The sequence below is a fragment of the Triturus cristatus genome, chromosome 10 (assembly GCF_964204655.1).
Source record: "Triturus cristatus chromosome 10, aTriCri1.1, whole genome shotgun sequence".
NCBI classification, from domain to species: Eukaryota; Metazoa; Chordata; class Amphibia; order Caudata; family Salamandridae; genus Triturus; species Triturus cristatus.
The window spans coordinates 949,566,649-949,584,800 of record NC_140593.1 but is presented as its reverse complement, the minus strand read 5'-3'; the positions used below and the strand labels follow the sequence as shown (position 1 = coordinate 949,584,800).

Genomic DNA, 18,152 nt, shown 5'->3' with positions numbered 1-18,152 from the left:
ATACATGTTATCAATAAATATAAATAAAGTAATGCTTATACCACAAATCCCAAAAGTGTGAGTAATGTGTTTGACAAACTCCCTTCATAATGGCACTGTGCTATTTGCTAATACAAATGTGTCCATTGTGTATGCATGGTGTCTTCTGGGCCTTAAAAGCATACGCAGTAAGGTCTTGTACTGTGCAAGTGGGATATTTGAAAGCTCACTTTTGAGCACTGTAAATTTACTCGGCCCTTACAAATATACTATCCTTTTAAATAATTTGTGGGAGAGAACACCTATTTTTCAGTTGTCTTTGATCTCCAGAGACACTTAAATCAACTATATGCCCTAAACAATAAGCAGTAATAATTATAATGGAATGGCCTTTTTCTTCTTCCATAACAGCTCTTGTAAAAAAGCTGGCCTATTAAAGTGCTGTTTCTAATAAGTTTTCTGATGCATGGAATGTGTACCATGAAGTGATTATCTTTTGCAAGGCAGCTCATTAGCCTAGTGTAAAGGCAATGCCGAAGCTAAGCTTTTGGCAGCCCGTTACAATTGTTCTATTGTGCATCGCCATGAGCTGAATAAACAGCCGTGGCAAGGTAAGGCAGTTGTCCATATATTTAGAGGTGGGCGAGTCACTAAAAGCTCAAGCCAGGCTTGGGCCTGAAGCCTGGCTCTAGCTAATCTTGAGGTCCTGTTGCAACCTCGAGCCAGTAACGAGCTGAGCTCATATGGGGCTACTGCCTGCCTCCCTCCTTATGCCATCGATGTGGCGTTGGGGCCAGAGCTGTCGACTTTGGAATGGGAAACCAGGTTTGAGTCTTGGTGACTGCTTATCCTGTGATTCTGGATAAATCACTTAATCTCACCATCCCTATATTAAATAAATGGTGGCCTTGTGTAATTTAACTGTAATTCTCCAAACTGAAGTGCTCTATTACCTTTGAGTTGAGTTTGCTCTATATAAAACTGCAGAAAAATGCACAAAGAGGTAAAAAGAAAGCCTTAACATAAGGAAAGACTGAAAGATAACCAGTTACTGGCTGTACAAAGTGAAACTAGAAAATCTGGATACATTTCGGCTTCCCTGCTTAAATTATGTGATCTTATACAAATATTTTATTTCACCAACACTCGTTTTCCTTCATTATCATGTATTAAAGAACTTTCAAACATGTAAATTCAGAATACGAGTTATACAAAAAACCTATTGTGTTTGATTTAATAGATAATGATGTTACTCTGTAATATTCTGGACCACGTTCAGGGTTTACATGACAACTGCCTTGCTTATTCATTCACTAATGGTTCATGTTTAAGAGCTATACCTTTTTAACAAGTACTTATCAGTGCAGAACTGTAATGTGATGTATTAATGCACATGTTAAAGAAATACAGTTTATTGAATTTTGAAGAGACAATCATATTTTACGTGATGTTTGTTGTATGATTTATCTAGCAAACATTTTCAAGGCTTGGCTCATGCATGGGCTCTGAGATCTGAGCCAGACCATTGGAGCAGCTCTTCCTTTTAATTAGTTGGCTCGCCCACCTCTACATACTGCTAAACATTGTGTCTTCCACCCAATCGGGATCTTACCACCATGAGGGATACTTTTCCTAAACCTACACCAGTAAAGATTCCTTATATGAAAAGAAAAAAGTCCTCCACTATCCAAAGCTTTGAACGGGAAGGCCAGATTCCTGCAATGCATAGTTGTAGCTGGTATTAACCTTACCATACTCCAAAGCAACTGTACTCTTCTAAGAGATACGGCATTAGAGTAGCTACATTGGCTCTAGTATCACTCACTATATTTCCAGTATCCACATGAACGTCATTATAAACTTCTTTCCCTATAACGCAAGCAAGTTTGACAGTGTTCTTCAAGACTGCATCACAATGTACCTTTTAAACCCCTTGAAAATGTATGCAGCACAATGTACTTTTTAACCCCCTAAAAATTACCGGTGTCAATAAAACACACAAAAGAAAAGGTACAATCTCATTTTAGTCTACAAATAGTATACAAATGAGAATTTTTTTAAAAATTATGTTTAACCTGGCGTCATATTTTCCTACACTGGCTCCAGGGAAACTAGATGTGCATAATCGAACTATAAGACATCTGAAAAACGTATTAGCCACCAACCACTTCTAGTTCATGGTCCTACAATTCAGCTTGGCGTATTCAGCATTATCCAAGTGAGGTTTGGTAGTGGCTTTGCTTTCCAGAAGAAAGAACATTTTATCTACTCAAATAGATATCCTGGTGCTAGAATTCTACATCTACCAGAAGCTCTCTGATGTGATGCAAGACTGTCATATAACAATGGGCAACCTTCAAAATCGAGAACTTCAAATATGTTTAAGAAAAATGGGACTCTCTCTATCCCAGAAGATCCAGATGTTTATAGATTAACAGTGTGAAAGTGCATCCCTTTGATGAGAAACATTTTTTTATTCAAAAGGAGTGCCTTTTCTTCATTCAAAGCTTCATCCAGGAGCGTAATGTTGTCTTTTTTGTATCAATGGCTTTTTGCATTGTCGTCCTCCATTGATATATGCACTTGAGACCTGTGCTAGAATGTTTGAAGGACCATTATAGACAAATTTCAGTACACTGTGATGAAAGTTTGATGCTGCCGGAGGCAGGTCTTCAGTTCTTCTTAGGAAGCTCACATGAAAGGAACATGCAGTAAGGTGTTAAGTAAGTAGTGACTGATTCATGATGCCATAGGAAAATGTATCATTCGTTCAGATGTAGCCCCTCCAAAACAGAATTCCCCCCCCCCCCTCTTTAATAATTCCATATTGATGTGTTCAAAGTTGATGGGTACTTCTTGGAGCCCAGGCACAAATTAGAGCTTCAGTATTTTTTGTGGAATGTAGCTTCTCAAGATGCCATTACTGCAGCACATAAAGATAGGGAGGTACATGACTTAAATTTCTCATGAGCCATACACAATACTCCGAACTAATAGGCTTGTTTAGAGAAAATAAATGCTTTACAAAAGTGACATCAGACTTTCATGTGTACAAGGCTGGATACCCCTTTGAACATCGTAGGACTCTTCATTGAACTCATACATTTTAGAATATCTCCCTCGCTTCTCCAGAACGCTCTATAGTAATATATATGTCCATGTATCTACAAAGATTGTGAAGAGTCTAACTTCTAGATGTTATTGAGCAGCATCCAGAGGCCTATCAGAGGCAAGGTTACCCAACTTTTGACTGATTGTTCGCACACAAAAAACCTTGAAACTATATTGCAGCATCCATACCATCAGCTGATGTCTATATGTCTAAGTAACAAGAAAAGGTATAGCTCGATAGGCTTACAATATAAGTTAAGTTTGATAGGCTTACAGTACGAGTTAAAAATAAATAACTTATCCATTTAAGGCTTTAAAGGCTTCAGCTACCCATGATGCCCTGTGCAGGCCCTCTACAGGCAGTTGGCTCTTTTTTCTACCATTGTTTCCCTTTCCTGCAAATTTTTTCTTTCAGAATGCTTTCTCTATTTGTTCAGTCCTCTTCCTGTGGGTGAACTTAAGCTGCTATATTCCCACACTAACAATGTGTGATGTGTCTCCCTTTCTCTTAAAAAAATGTCAAAGGGGATCCTTAAGGACAGAAAGAGACTAAGACTCTTTGGTAGGCTGGATGATTTAAAGGCAAGGGAGAAGAAAAATTTGATAACCGATCAGGGAACACTCTTTCCACTCGGAAGGTGCCTACAACTTGAAAAGTCTCCCACAGTGGATTATCCAGGGAGAAGAGTGCAGAAAAATCTGGATGAACAGAAAGACAACATCAACTTTTTCTTTCTCATTGTCGGCAATCCCAGTAGCCTTCGAAATCCTCAGCCTGATTTGCTCGCTGTCAACAACTAAATTGACCTCGATGACAGCAAAACCATCACCATCCCTGTAAGTCTTTGACGTCAACCCACTTGAAGCACATGACAACATTCCCTTTACCATTGAAATATTCTGCATACACAATAGTGTGTCTTTCACCGTCAATCCATACCCAACCATTCTGTATCACCTCATCCTTCATCAATGATATTAGCACCTCTTGGCATAAAGATTTTTGATCTTGAGCTTCTCTCCTAAGCTTCATACTCCTAAAAAAAAAGACTGAGGCTGTCACCTACAGCAGATTCGTTACCACAACCTGTGAGGCCTCCTAGCTTTGTCATCACTGCAGAACACCAACTGCAGATTTGACTGTTGCCTCTTAATCTCTCTCCTCCAAAAATGGTCCGGGTGGGCATGCTTCACCTCAGAATCCTTGGTCTTCTTTGAGGGATTTGGGTTCATGAGATGTGACACAGAACTCATTCTTTGTTGTGCTGAATTGTTGGGAATTTAAAGTTGTATCTCGTGGGAGTCACAGTTCCTCTGAGAGAGAAGTAGAGTAGGAGGTGGTAAGGTAAAGTTGTTCTCAAATTATAGTGCCTGGGCACAGTATGTCCTTGTCTTGGTGCCCCCCCCCCCCCCCCCCCGAAGGATGTCATGCTTCATCATTGGGCAATCCTCCTCGTGGCCGGCGCTGCAATGCCCAACGAGTTCCCCGAAGGGTCACTTTATCGGAGATCTTTTGAGTAATAAAGCTGTAAGGGTGTGTGCGGGTCTGAGTGGCAGTGGTGTCCTAGTGTGAAGTTAAAAGATGGCTAGAGATGTGACTAGTACATTTAATAGGAAATAACCCCTCTTTCATCAATAAAAAACCAAAAGGTTGTTCTGCTTGAGGGTGGTAATGGTCCTCGGTAGCTAGACAAGTATCATACCCATATTGTGCATGTTGAAGGTCGACATGTTTTGCGCAGTTCGTGGTCTCAGGAGGAGATCCCTTGCGCTTCTTCAGGACCAATAAAAAAGGGTGCAGTGAGTGCTAGTGTAGTGTAGTGCAAAAACAACAGTTGATGGACAGAATGCAGAACGATGTTATACATTCACCCCAGTACAGAGATTTCTTTTGCTCACCCTGCCATTCCAGTTTGAACCCAGCCATATGCAAATTAGTCTTGACCCTGTGCCTCATGGGAACAGTCCAGCCCGAACTGCCAAGCCAGGTCCTCCTTGGACTGGAAACAAGCATTCTAGGACCGGTTTCAGGGTTTCACCCCTCTTCAGCCGGGATAGCTTGATTCCAGTGGCATGGAGAGCACGGGACCCACGTCTGGGCATACCCATACCACTCGGGGTGATCAATTGACTGGGGGTGAATGTTTTGATTTGTTCTGCATTCGGTCCATCACTTGTGTGTCTTTTGCTTTCTCGCCCTAATGCGCCAGGTATGTCCAGACGTGGGTCCTGGGCTCACTGTGCCACTGTAATCAAGCTATCCTGACTGAAGAGGGGTGAAACCCCGAAACCGGTCCTAGGATGCTTGTTTTCGGTCCAGGGAGGACCTGGCTTGGCAGTTCGGGCTGGACTGTTCCCATGAGGCACAGGGTCAAGACTGATTTGCATATGGCCAGGTCTAAACTGGGATGGCATGGTGAACAAAAGAATGATGGATTTAACCCAGATCTCTTGACTGGGGGTGAATGTTTTGATTTGTTCTGCATTCCGTCCATCAATTGTGTGTCTTTTGCTTTCTCGCCCTAAGTGTAGTGTAGTGGCCTCTCAATTAGACGTGGTGCCACTTGTTAGAGTAAAATAATCTGGAATGACAAAAAAGACAAAATAAAAGGAATAGAAAAAATGTAATAGCACGTATAAACCCTTATAAAAGGGTATGGGTAGAGAGAGGAGCTAAGGCCCCCCATTGGTCGACCGTGTGCTTGTGGTATTTACCAACTACTGTAATCACCTAGCATGTTATTTACCAGGTGGTAAGCTATCATCATATAGTGTGATGGTGACGCTGAGGTGGACGAACAGACATGTAAACATAGAAGATTCTCGGTTAAAACCATGACGTGATGCTGATGTGCTGGCATAGACAAACAAACACATAAATGCATTAAGTTAAGCCAAAGATCAATGTCAAGGGCCGGTCATACTGGTACATCAACCAGTGAGTATTCCCAACTGGATTGGTATTGTGGTAAGATATCGCGGTATTGTGAGCGAAAACACATAATTATTCAATGTAGACCATTGATGGCAAGACCTTAGGTCACTGTGCTCATATGGGGTTACTAGCATGGCGTACGCTTACCTATACAAAACGGGGTTAGTGTCCCATGAGGTACAGTTGAGGGAATCCTCGAAATCTATGCAAGAAGTCATTGCGTTAGATACTTCAATGCGTGCAGAGTAGCGTTCGGCTGTACGTGTAGGGCCAGGGGGTGATGGAAGGACTGTACTTCCAGTTCCGTAGGATCTGCAGGTCTGTTAACCTACATGACCTCTCGCCGCCTCGGTAGGATGTTCATTGCGGCTCCCTCTGTATTTGTGCTGTGCGTCATCTGGCGGTCGCGGGGGTTTGTCCGTGCATGCCCTACGTGTGATGTGAGAGTCACGTGTGCGCGTCAAAAGAGTAAGTGCCATCTTAGAGTGGGTTACACTGTATGTAAACTCTGGAAAGGAAGCAAGGTGTACCTTGTTGGACTGAAGGTGCCCCGCAGGGTAGTGGATGGTGTGCACCCCCAAGCAGTCCAGCCCTGGGAGTATGCTACTGCAAATGGGCCCACATGTGTAAATAGCAAGGTCACAGGGTCATGAAACCGGCAACCATGTAGTGGCCCTATGAGAGCAGACAAGCACCGGTGTCTTGGGGGACATGATGAGGATGATGTGTGTCACAAAATGGTCCCGGTCGGATGGTGGTGTATATAGTAAGGTGGTAGGAGTAACGTGGGCGAGTAGGTATCATAGTTAAGGATCAGGGGCGTAACACAGGCCCCAGCAGCCCCCGCGGTGCGGGGGTCCCCAAGCTCCAAGGCGCCCCCTTGGCACTGCACTCTTGCCGGAGAGCTCCTCATTGAGCCCGGAGGGGGCCCCTCGCCATACCGTGCAGGGAGGCCCCCTCACTTTTCGTTACGCCAGTGTTAAGGACATTCTCATCATGTCTCCCAAGACACCGGTCCAGTTAGCTTTAGTAACCATCAAGACCTGCACCACCCTTACGGAGCATCGCACCGCTCTTTGTATGCTCCCATGGCAACTCATTGTACGACTCCCCGGGTCAGGAACAACCAAGTCTTGCTACAGAGGGAGGAGTTTCCTCCCCCTTGCAGGAAACCACCATGGGTGTTGGCAAAAAAGGCAAGTTTCAAATGGTAAGCCGCCTTTGGTGGGCTAATGGCGATCACACTCGTATAGGACACCCATTTGTTCAGGTAATGGGGATGGCAGCAGTCCTAGAGAGGGAAAGCCAGTTGCCAAACTGGTTTTTCCTTGGGCGGTAGCCCCACCTCTAGGTGGGGCTACCATGCTCCTAACATCCAAGGAAGGGTTCAGACATCTTGAGAGTGTGCAGAATAGTGCACTCTGAAATTAGTAGATGCCACACATAGCAGGAAGTCGTCATAGAATAGGAGGGATCCTGGTAACCTATTGGCTAGTGACAGCATCATCCCCCGGGCACTTTTTGGGCTTAAATATGGCACCCCTGGCACCATGAACATCAGATCACATCTGAACTGGAGAGGGGACTGAAGAAGTACTCCTCTGCTGACACCCAGACCTGGCAAGAGAGGCTACACCAAAGATTGGACTGCACCTGCTGCTCCTCGAGCTAGCAAAGAAAGGACTGAGCCTATGTTGGATTTGCTCAAGGAAAAGATGCTTCTGAGCACCAGACTGCAGTCGTGACCTCAATGGTCAGTCAGCTGACCTCCTGTTGTAGCACCATGGCCTCAAAAGCTGAAGTCGCCCATCCTGGCTAGTCAGTAGTCATTTCCAAGAAATCGCCACTGACCGCCTTCATGCAGTCAAGAAGACCTCCACTCTGGACTCAAAAGTTGCACCCATGTCGGGAGAGTCGTCAGAGTGTGGATTGGTCGCCTAAAGCGATACTAGCCCTTACCAAAGGATATCACTGGACCCGCTGTCCGACCCCTGTGGCCAAAGTCGCTCCACCTTATCTGTAGACCTAGGAATAACCTCAGGAAGGCCCCCGTTGACCAGACAGTACCCAAAACATCTTTCAGCATACTGCATCCCTAACACCAGGAACACTCCATTGAACATGGAACTGGACTTGAGACTGCTTTGGTGACCAGGTAACTGTCCAAATTCTCCTTATTTAACCCCCGATTGTCTCTCTTTCGGAGTTGGTCACCAGTCTGGCCTGAGTAGCCAAACACAACTCTTTCAAACTTTTCAAAAGTTTCCAAACTTTACAGTTAACAATGTTTGTTTGTGCTTTGGATTAAAAAGCTGAGATTTACATTGTACTTAAAAATCTATATCTCTGGTATCCTGCTGTGTATTTTGCTCATCTTGATGTTTAAAAAGCCATAAAAATATAAGCTGCTTTTATAAATTGATGTTGGGTTTCTTTTGTGTTGTTTGACTTTCTTATTTTGTTGTTTGGTGCTTCTAAATGCTTCACACTAGTGCCTTTATTTAAGCCTTGCTGCTCTAAGCCACAGCTATCCAGGTTTGAGCTAGAGAATGTACAAACAAGCCTGACTACACCCAATGTGGTTTTGTGAGTGTATTACACAGGAAGGTCGCACAACCATACCATGTAAAGCACCTCAATTTTCACAAAATGACTCAGTCATAACCAACCAACACTTTACTGTGTCCGCCCACCAATAATCGTCTTTGTGACTTCTTAATACCTCCCTCTCTGTTTGTCACTACAGTGACACCTAGAAGAGTGGGAAAAAATCACAAAGTTGAGTTGGCCACTAAATAATGTAAATCATGACTACTCTCTATATTTCAGCAGCTATATAGCTTGATTCACATGAAAATGGGAGATGGCCTTTGGTAGAAATTGTGGGTTTGTCCTCATCACCACTCTGTTCTTGGGTATATGCAAGTAGAATTCTTGTGTTGTGAGTATCTGCAACTTTCTGACTCTCCGAAAGAAAGTGATGGCAATTAAAACTGCAACAACAACAAGGTGATGAATAGAATGCTTAAAGTAATATAATCCACTGGCGATTGCTCGTCGATCACCAGTGACTGAGATTAATTTAAGCATCCCGCCCATCACTATGTTTCTTTTGCAGTAAACACCAAAAGTATAATGGTTGTGCCCAGATGGGGGACCTGTGCTCACTGTGTCATATTATACATATAAGCTATACCTTATTGATAAGCGCTAAATAGGTCAAAATATTTCTGAAGGTGCTTGTGCTCCCATCTGGAGGGTATCTGGCCCTGCAGTTTGGACTAGACCATTCCTAATAGAGTAGAACCAAGACTGATTTTCATAAAGTGGGTCTCTGTCTTGAAAGGTGCAGTGTATGATAAAAGATTGTCTGGAATGCGGCCCAGAGCAGTTGCCAGTGGCTGAGGTTAATTCAAGCACTCCTTCCATCACCTTGTTATTTTTGCATTAGATGCCCTAATTGCGGTAAGTATGCCCAGCCAACATTCTCCCCATTTGCATTAAAGCCCTTGTGCCACCTCCAGGGGAAACTGCCACTTGTGATCCACTATGTGTCACTGCCCCAGTTCTCCCACCCTGGCATTCAACGATCTGTCCAGGTGGTTCACCACCAGGTAAATCCCTTAATGGTCCAGCCACTTCCAGAGGCACAGTGCCCTTGGCAAAGAGTCCAGGGCCCTACTCCACCACGTTTTCTGCAACATGGGGATGGTGTTGCCCGTTAGCACCTGTACACACCTTTCCAAAACCCTATTGCATGGGCATCCAATCAATCAAGGAAGCGCAGGTGGGACAGAAGATACTAAAACATCTTTTGTAATATGCAGCCTTATTTGAGCTGAGCCATCCAAGAAAGCAAAATAAAGCGCTACGTAATCAATGCACAGCCTGTGAATACAGAAAAGATTCATGCTGTAAAACAAAATGGTTTCGTACCTGTAGGAGTAGTTTTGCAGCTTTCGTAATTTTCTGGATCGACATGCGTCCCCTCCACCTCCATGGAAATGAGGAGGCTGCTGCAGGACCCAAAGTTTATAAAATATATTTTAAAGAGGTGTAGGAAGAAACAAAAATACAATGTTTGTTAAGGAGAAAAACAAATCTGATGATATCGACATCTCATGCAAAGGAGCTCCAGGGGAAGGCTCTCACATCACAGAGGGTTGCACAAGACTCCAAATGGTCGACACCATCCAGGTGGAGAAAAAAAGGACTACAAAGACAGTTCAGGACCCAACCACTAGATGGCAGTATAATGCACAGCATATTAATTCAGAAATTTCTTCAAGCTGCAAGACTACTCCTACATGCAACTAACCTCTTTGTGACTTTTTATGGAGATAGTAACAGCAGGATGAACTAAGAAAATAAAGTTCTCATTTGTGGAAATACGGTTTTGCATGCCATCACTACTACATGTTAAAATTACTTTAAGGCAAAAAACTTCATGCAACCGCTCTCACACAGTGAAATTATGCATCACAATGGGGTTTGCGAATCAAGCATACTAAAACACACCCAGACAGTACTTGCTCCTTTATAATTATTTCCTGCAGCCGAAGTTATAAGGGAATGCACACTTTTTTTCTAATGCTGCCTAATGACAAATGTAGCAGTAGCTGGTACAAACTTGAAAGTGTACGTGGGTGGGTGAGCCCACTCTTCCTTTTTTCACTTTGTGTGCTTTGTGGAATGCAAATAAAACCCCCATTGTTTGGCTCTTTTTGTAACCACAGGCAACGTTCACTCTACCTCCAGACATGCCATGAATGTGAATGAGAGAAAGGACTGGTGTTCAGCACAGCTTTCGGAGGTACCCTTCGAATCTCAGTTGGAAGAATTAACTACACGGTACATAGGTTTCCTTTCTCTTATCTGCTTTCTTTTACTTAATTAGAAATGTAACACGAAGAGCTCACTGTTCTCTTTTGACAAATTAGTGTTTGATTTATGCATTGAAATGTTGAAGTCTGTGGCAACTTCTTGTTGATGTTGCAACCTAATGTTTGTAACTGATGCTTCACATAATATGGCGACTTAATGTTTCTAACAGCTGGGAAGATGAGAAACCCTAGTGGAGTATTCATTCCCAGGCTTGGAGAAGCTTTTACAATGGATTGTCAGTCTTGCCTTTATGCAGACTTTCTGTGGTGAACATGCACAGCAACTCTGCTGGGGTGAGAACCTTTCAGAGTGTGACGAATGCTTCCCTACTTGTCGTGAGCGTTCACTGTACAGAAAGGTTTGTGAGCGGATTTTAGGGTTAGCAAGATAATCAGTACCAAGTGAGTCTTGTGGAGCTGTGAGCCATTCCCCTCTCCTGATTTTCATTCCTAACCCTGCAAATACCACACAATACAAGTCCTTATATATCAAACCACAACCATGCACATTTCTCAAGGAGAAAGTGGAGGAGTATGGGGGCGTATCAGCAAGGGCCGGCGATAATTATCGCTTAGCGTGAGGATAATTATTGCCGGCCAACTCTGAATTTTATCGCGGAGATAGCGTGCTATCAGCAACGCTTATCTCCAAAGCGATAAAATTCAGAGCGCAAGCTGCCAAATGTGCGATTATCGCTGGAAATCCAGCGGTAATCACACAACTTTTGGCGATAGCTTGCTGATAGGGCCTCACATACTTAGCTATGATATCCACCTTCCATAGGATATCATGGCTAAGTCAGTTTCAAAGCAGGCGTAAGGAAAGTAGCGATAACAGAAGTTATCGCTACTTTTCTTGTCGCTATGCTGCTTTGCGTGAGGCTTGATAATAGGAGAAATGTCGCTTAGCGACATTTCTCCTGTTATCCTGGGGAGGAATGCCCACTTTGCATCTCATTAGAGATGAAAAGATGGGCGTTAAGGGAAATGGTGATAAGACAAGGTTTCACGCGATAGTGTGACTTTGCTAATAAGGCGATAAAATTATCGCCGCTTTTCGTCCGAAAACGGACGCAAAAGCGGAGATAATTTTTTATCGCCTGCTTGCTGATATGCCCCGTAGTCTTTCTACCTTAGCTCAAGAACGTAGCGGTATTGCTTTACAGGAATCAGTAACAACATTTTGATTTTGATTTCTCCAGCAAATACCCTTAGAAGACCTTAAACAGCACACCCAAGTAGGAGCTTCCCAGAGTGATAGACATGATCTTGATCATCTGTACTACCTGAGAGAATGCTAGATATGGTCTGTTTTAATGTAGATTGTTATTACTTGGGGTCCATATTGTGGAGGCAGTCCTAATAGGTTGAATATTCATTGCATTACTTATTTCTGGAGGATACCTGCTCTCCTGAATGTGATCACAAAAATTACTTAATCACAAAGAAACAATTTTGAATGTTTTTGATTGAGCAACGATGAAGTCATTCCGGAACCTGCTGTACCGCATTGTCTGTACGCCACTGGGTCACCAGTAGAGTGGGAATGATCTCTGGCAGCTTGGTGCTAGAGTCCACTACACCTTCAGGCCTAGAGACTTGAAAGGAATACTTTAAGCAGTGGATCATGGTGGATGGGCCGGTTGATGTTTCTTTGTCATCAAATAACATCTTAATCTGGTTATTCCTATATGTGGAAAAAGTTCTCATCTTATAGTGTTATTGCTAAGGAAAAGGAGGAGCACGAGGAAACAAAACTTGCTGATACTTCCCGCAGGCCATCTCAAGAAAGGTATAGTGAGATAAATGTAACCACTAATTCTAGTAACTGAGGTGTGTGTCAGTATCTCTCAAAGAAGATATAAGCCCTTACCTACGACTTGGAGCATGCCTCATATGAAGGCCTATCTTCATCTAGACATATATAATGTCGGAGGTGCTTGGCCCAAAAAAATATGGGAGCTCTTGAGATTATATGTGGTGATATAATTTATTTTTTAAGACGGGTGGATATAAAATTGCGTAGACACACACCTCAATAATTAGAATTACTGATAACCTTTATCTTGTTATACATTTCTGTATTGCTTAACTTTTAAAAATACATAAGGCAACCCTGCAGTATAAACCCTGGAACGTGCTGTATAAAGAATGAAACCTCTGAATTAATTAAGATTGTACATGAAGAAAACATCAGCCTAATAAGCTTAACGCACAGAGAAGTGAATTCCACAAAAGGAGGTCTAAGGAGAAAAAGAACCAGCATCACTTTTCAGGCTCTTCCTGCCACTCCCACTGTATGTCATTTGTTTTTGAGGCATGCCAACATACCAACGTTCTTGCCGCTGAAGAACTGTCCTGCTGCAGGTTTAACATTGATGCCGACATGCAGAGACCCCTCCGCGTCAAAGGCGAAATCAAGCAAGCTGTTGTTGCTGAAGCATTCATCATCATTGCACCCGCAGTCAAGGCCTTTGCTGTCAAGGGATATATGTCGTTACAACGCACACTTTTACAACGCATGCACTTACAACGCATTTTTTACAACGCAACATCCACTACAACGCATTCCATTACATAGCATGACACTACAACGCATTTTTAAAAACTACCTTTACAACGCATTCCATTACATCGCATACTACCTTTACAACGCATACCATTACAACGCATAATATTAAATTGCATTTAAGGTAAGTATTGGATAGTATAGGGGTCAAAATTACTATTCTAACTCCAGGGGGTGCAACAGTAGGGTAAGTGTTGGATTGCGTTGTAATGGTATGCGTTGTAAAGGTAGTATGCGATGTAATGGAATGCGTTGTAAAGGTAGTTTTTAAACATGCGTTGTAGTGTCATGCGATGTAATGGAATGCGTTGTAGTGGATGTTGCGTTGTAAAACTTTCGTTGTAAGTGTAGTGCGTTGTAATAGTTGCGATGTAAAGGTTGTTCACCCTGTCAAGACATCCAGCATCAAGCCATTCATCGAGACATTGCTCATCATTTTGTTCAACATCAGAGGTATCGTCGTCGAGACACTCCTCATTATGGGAGATTGATGATGGTGCATTTGACACTGACTGTGCTGCCACAATCGCCTTCTGGGTGACTGCCCTTTTCAGTGTCTCCAGAGGCATCTCTGTTACCTTCAAGGTCTCCAGTGAGAATTATAATTACAGAAGATCCACTGCAAGAACCTGGTAACCTCTACACCTTCTACCAAAGCCATGTATGACTCAACAACATTCTTCTATGTTACCCATAAGAAAGATGACTTTCTTATGCCTTTTGAATGTTCCATCTGAAACTATTCCAGATAATCAGCAACACAATGTTGAGCCTTCTCCAAAACACAGGAGGAAGACCGCTCCCTCTATTGTTTAAAATAATTATGATTTTTGGGACTTATTACCATACTGCTCTTAAACGCCTACTTCATTAACAGATTCCCCAACAAAGGCATCTGATCACAACCTTCCAGGATATTTTACTGAGGAGTGCAACAAAATTAAATACATCAGTTGAGGTTACTCAGACTTCAGCCTCGGTTATAACGGAGACTGCAATGCTTTGCTCGCACCTAAGCCTATTTTAGATTTAAAATATTGGTTTGCAAAACTGTTATAAGAGAAATGTCTCAAGCGATAATTGTTCAGAAAATACTGCTCAAATAATACAAACATTCTGAGACTATTCAAAAATACATCACCTTTGAACAGGAGTCAGTATCCCCCCTTGATAGTCCAAACACAACTTTGTAATAGAATCTGCTGTTAGAAAGAAGCCTTCTTCTCCCCAGTGACATCTGTTCCCCTAGACAGAGCGAGCAAACGTATTGATGTAGTGGGTAGGAAGGTGAATGGTACAGCAGCAACTACCTTCAACACAGTAGTGGTTCAGCGCTGCAAGAAAGATATGAAGGAGCACTTTAGGAGAGTCTGCAGGTCTTCACCCATGATCACCTCAGACAGGCTTTCTTAAAAGTTGTACATGAAGAACTTCTAGTCTTAAGCCAGACCTTCAGTGTGCCTCCATAGAAGCATCAGAATTCTGCATCTTAGAGTTCTGCCACAGTATTTCTGTGAGACAGTCCCCATGGATTATCTCACTTCCCTAAAGTCAATCGGCCAGTTTAAAATTGTGATCCTTCCATTCACTGGGTCTTGTGTTTGGTCCCCAAATGAATGATGAGCTGCAACTTGTAAGGCAGATGCAGAGACTCTGATAATGATTGGCCCTACATTTTCAAGTCTCTGTACAGATGGCCTGACCTTTTTTCTCCAAGCAAGGCAGGGGGTTAAGTCCCCTAAGTGGTCATATTATCCTTGACCCGGAGTGCAACATCAATATCAACAGTCCTCATTTCACAGAAGATCTCCCAGAGGTAGGGGAAACCAACAACAACCTTTTCAGGAAGGTCACAGCCTCATCCCTTAATGACTACCCCACTTAATTACCTTTGTGCATCACACCACTTGGATGGAGGGTACCTTATCATATTAAAGAGTGTCATAAAAGTGCATCTGAGAAATGTGTGTTACAAATTATTTAGAACAGCTGCACTCTCCAATTCAGGTCATGACCACTGTTCATTCCAAAGAAGCCTGTTCTAAAATATCAGCTGCACTTCAGAAGGATGAAGGAACACTGCTACAGAAGAATGAAGTATAGCCTGATCCTGGCTCTCATAGAGGAAATTGCATCTATTTGAGATATTTCTGGCATGTTAGAAAGCCCGTAGTCGAAATTCTAATTTTGGAACTCAAGTTCCCCAACAAGTGGATGAAAACAAAACTTTTGGTGTAGGTTTGCAATCTGATATTTCTCCACCTCAACCAAAAAAGAAGACTGGATGTGTGTATTAGGATCGACAAGATGAATATTTTTCATTCTAGTTGCAAAAAACAAAAGGTTTTTTAAGGGTCATAGTGGACAGCTTCTACTTTCAGTACAAAGTGCTACCTTTCGATGTGAAATCAGCACCTCAGACTTTCCCCAAGTGCATGGCAGAAGTGGTGGCTTTTCTTCACAGTCATAGACGATTTACCTACCCATGTCTCTGTTTTTATGACAAGTATAATGAGTTTTTATTCTGCACATAGACAGCAATTGGACACCTACATTATGGTTGATCGCTTACAATAGAGCACTGATTTATTAAAGCAAATGGTAATTTACATCCGGATCGAGCCCAAAATGAAAAAAAATTTCATTGTGTCCAAGCATATGACCTCTTGTCATGATGTAATTCTAGTCAATCAGAGTTCGGTGCAGATGCTGGGGAAGGTAATGTGGTTTGGAGACCGGCCAGTCGCACCAGTTCAGGAGCCAAGGCCTGCTGAATTACCCTTGCGCAGTGGCGTTTCATTTAGGTTTTAAAAGCTTGCCACGTTCTATCAAATTTATGGGTTTTATCAGATATTATAGCTGAGAGATTCTCCATAGCATAAACGTTCCAGATACAAGTAGTGTAGTGGGGAAGTAATTTGGCTGTTTCAGTATCAGTGAAAAGGCTTGCTCAGTATGTGTCCCGTATCCATCCCTTAGAGGCTTCTATGAGGTTCCATTCTAGGGCCGTTCTTATCTGTGCTGCCTGAATGTAGGTCCTAATGTTTGGAAAGCCCTGACCTCTCTGCGCAGTGGGTTTTTAAAGTGTAGCTCTGGCCACACTTGGGGAATGGTTCTTCTATACTAAAGCCTATAATTTCTTCTGTATGTAATCTATTAATGACTTGTGAAGGCACATCAGAGTACCTATACCGTAGAGAGGAGCCTTGGAAGGAAATTCATTTTCACTCTATTGTTTCGGCCCATCCTTGAGATCTCTAGCATTCCCTCATCGGTAGAGGTCTTTAAACAGCGTCTGCAGCAATGGAGGAATATTGGCCCTATATAGGTACGTTGATTTTTGAGAAAAATAGATGACTAAATATTTATTAGGGCCCATGGTTCCTGGGAATCTGTTGTGGCTTAGGGCCTCCTGCATCTCTTTGGCGTTTCCCGCCACCCCTATGCAGCTACATTTTGTGAAATGTATCTTAAATCCTGATACCCTGACAAACTGTAAAATCTCTCCTTTAAGAGTGAGAAGGGATGTAGAGGGATCGGTCAAGAAGCATATGATGTCATCCGCATAAAGGGCTGTTTTGAATTCCCTGTTTGCGATTGTCGGCCCACAGATGTTGGGGTTGGATGCAATGCGTTTTACTAGAGGTTCCATAGATAATGCAAATACGAGTGGAGACAACAAGCTTCTCTATCGTGCCCCTTGTATCTGGTGGAGCTTTGAGGAAAGTTGGCCGTTTATCTTGAATTGTGCCACTGGTTTCTTATAATTTGCCAATATCCAGTGCCTCATCCTTGAACTCAGTGGGATCTTGCCTAATAGCTTAGAGATATAATTCCATTTGACCCTGTGAAAGGCCTTGTCTGCATCTAGTGCCAGAAGGACCATCAGTTGTATAAGGCGTTATGCCTCTGCAATCTGGCAGATCACCAGTCTTGTGTTGTCTGTAGAATATCGGTGTTGAATGAAGCCACTTTGTTGTTGGGAGATCAATTTCGACCATATGGTGTTGAGTCGCTGCACCAACGCTAAAAGCTTCACGTCAGTTAAGAGGGCGATTGGCCTATTTAAGGGGCAGACCTGTGGATTCTTGTGAGGTTTAAGCCAAAGTGTAAGTTTGGGATTCTAGCATGATATTGGTTACTGCTCCTGTGTTTAGAATATGATTGAAGACTTTTGCCAGGGAGGTAGACTGGAAGGAGGCATAGGCCTTATAAAATGAGACCTTGAAGCTGTCTGGTCCCAGCGCCTTCCAGCTAGGTAGGCACTTTATAGCCGACCTTCTCACGCCACTGAGGCTGTTATCTTGACGGTCCTTATGAATTAAGGAATGAGGCCGACAAGGGCATCACACGGGCCCTGGTGCTTCTTGATCTCTCTGCCGCGTTTGACACAGTCGACCACGAACTCCTGGTCGACCGCGTCAGCGACGCAGGGATACAGGGCCTGGCCCTCAAGTGGCTCACATCCTTTCTTGAGGATCGCTCGCAAGCGGTACGCATCACTCAATTCCATTCCTCCAAAGTCAAATTGACATGTGGGGTGCTGCAGGGCTCCTCCCTTTAGCCGCACTTTTTAAATTTATATTTGTATCCCCTTATTCAATCCCTGGGTGAAAAGAAGGCTTGCACCTTCAACTATGCTGATGATCTCCAACTGATTTTTGACATTGACAAC

At 43.0% G+C, this 18,152-nt stretch overlaps 1 protein-coding gene across 1 annotated transcript in view; it reads left to right on the top strand.

Annotated features, from left to right (window-relative positions):
- Nucleotides 1–18,152, top strand: part of CCDC13 (coiled-coil domain containing 13) — a 244,721-nt gene that overhangs the window by 215,243 nt on the left and 11,326 nt on the right. The window contains exon 15 of the mRNA XM_085628796.1: nucleotides 10,762–10,876. Within this exon, the coding sequence (XP_085484922.1) occupies nucleotides 10,762–10,876 (115 nt within the window). The remainder of the gene's footprint in view (nucleotides 1–10,761; nucleotides 10,877–18,152) is intronic.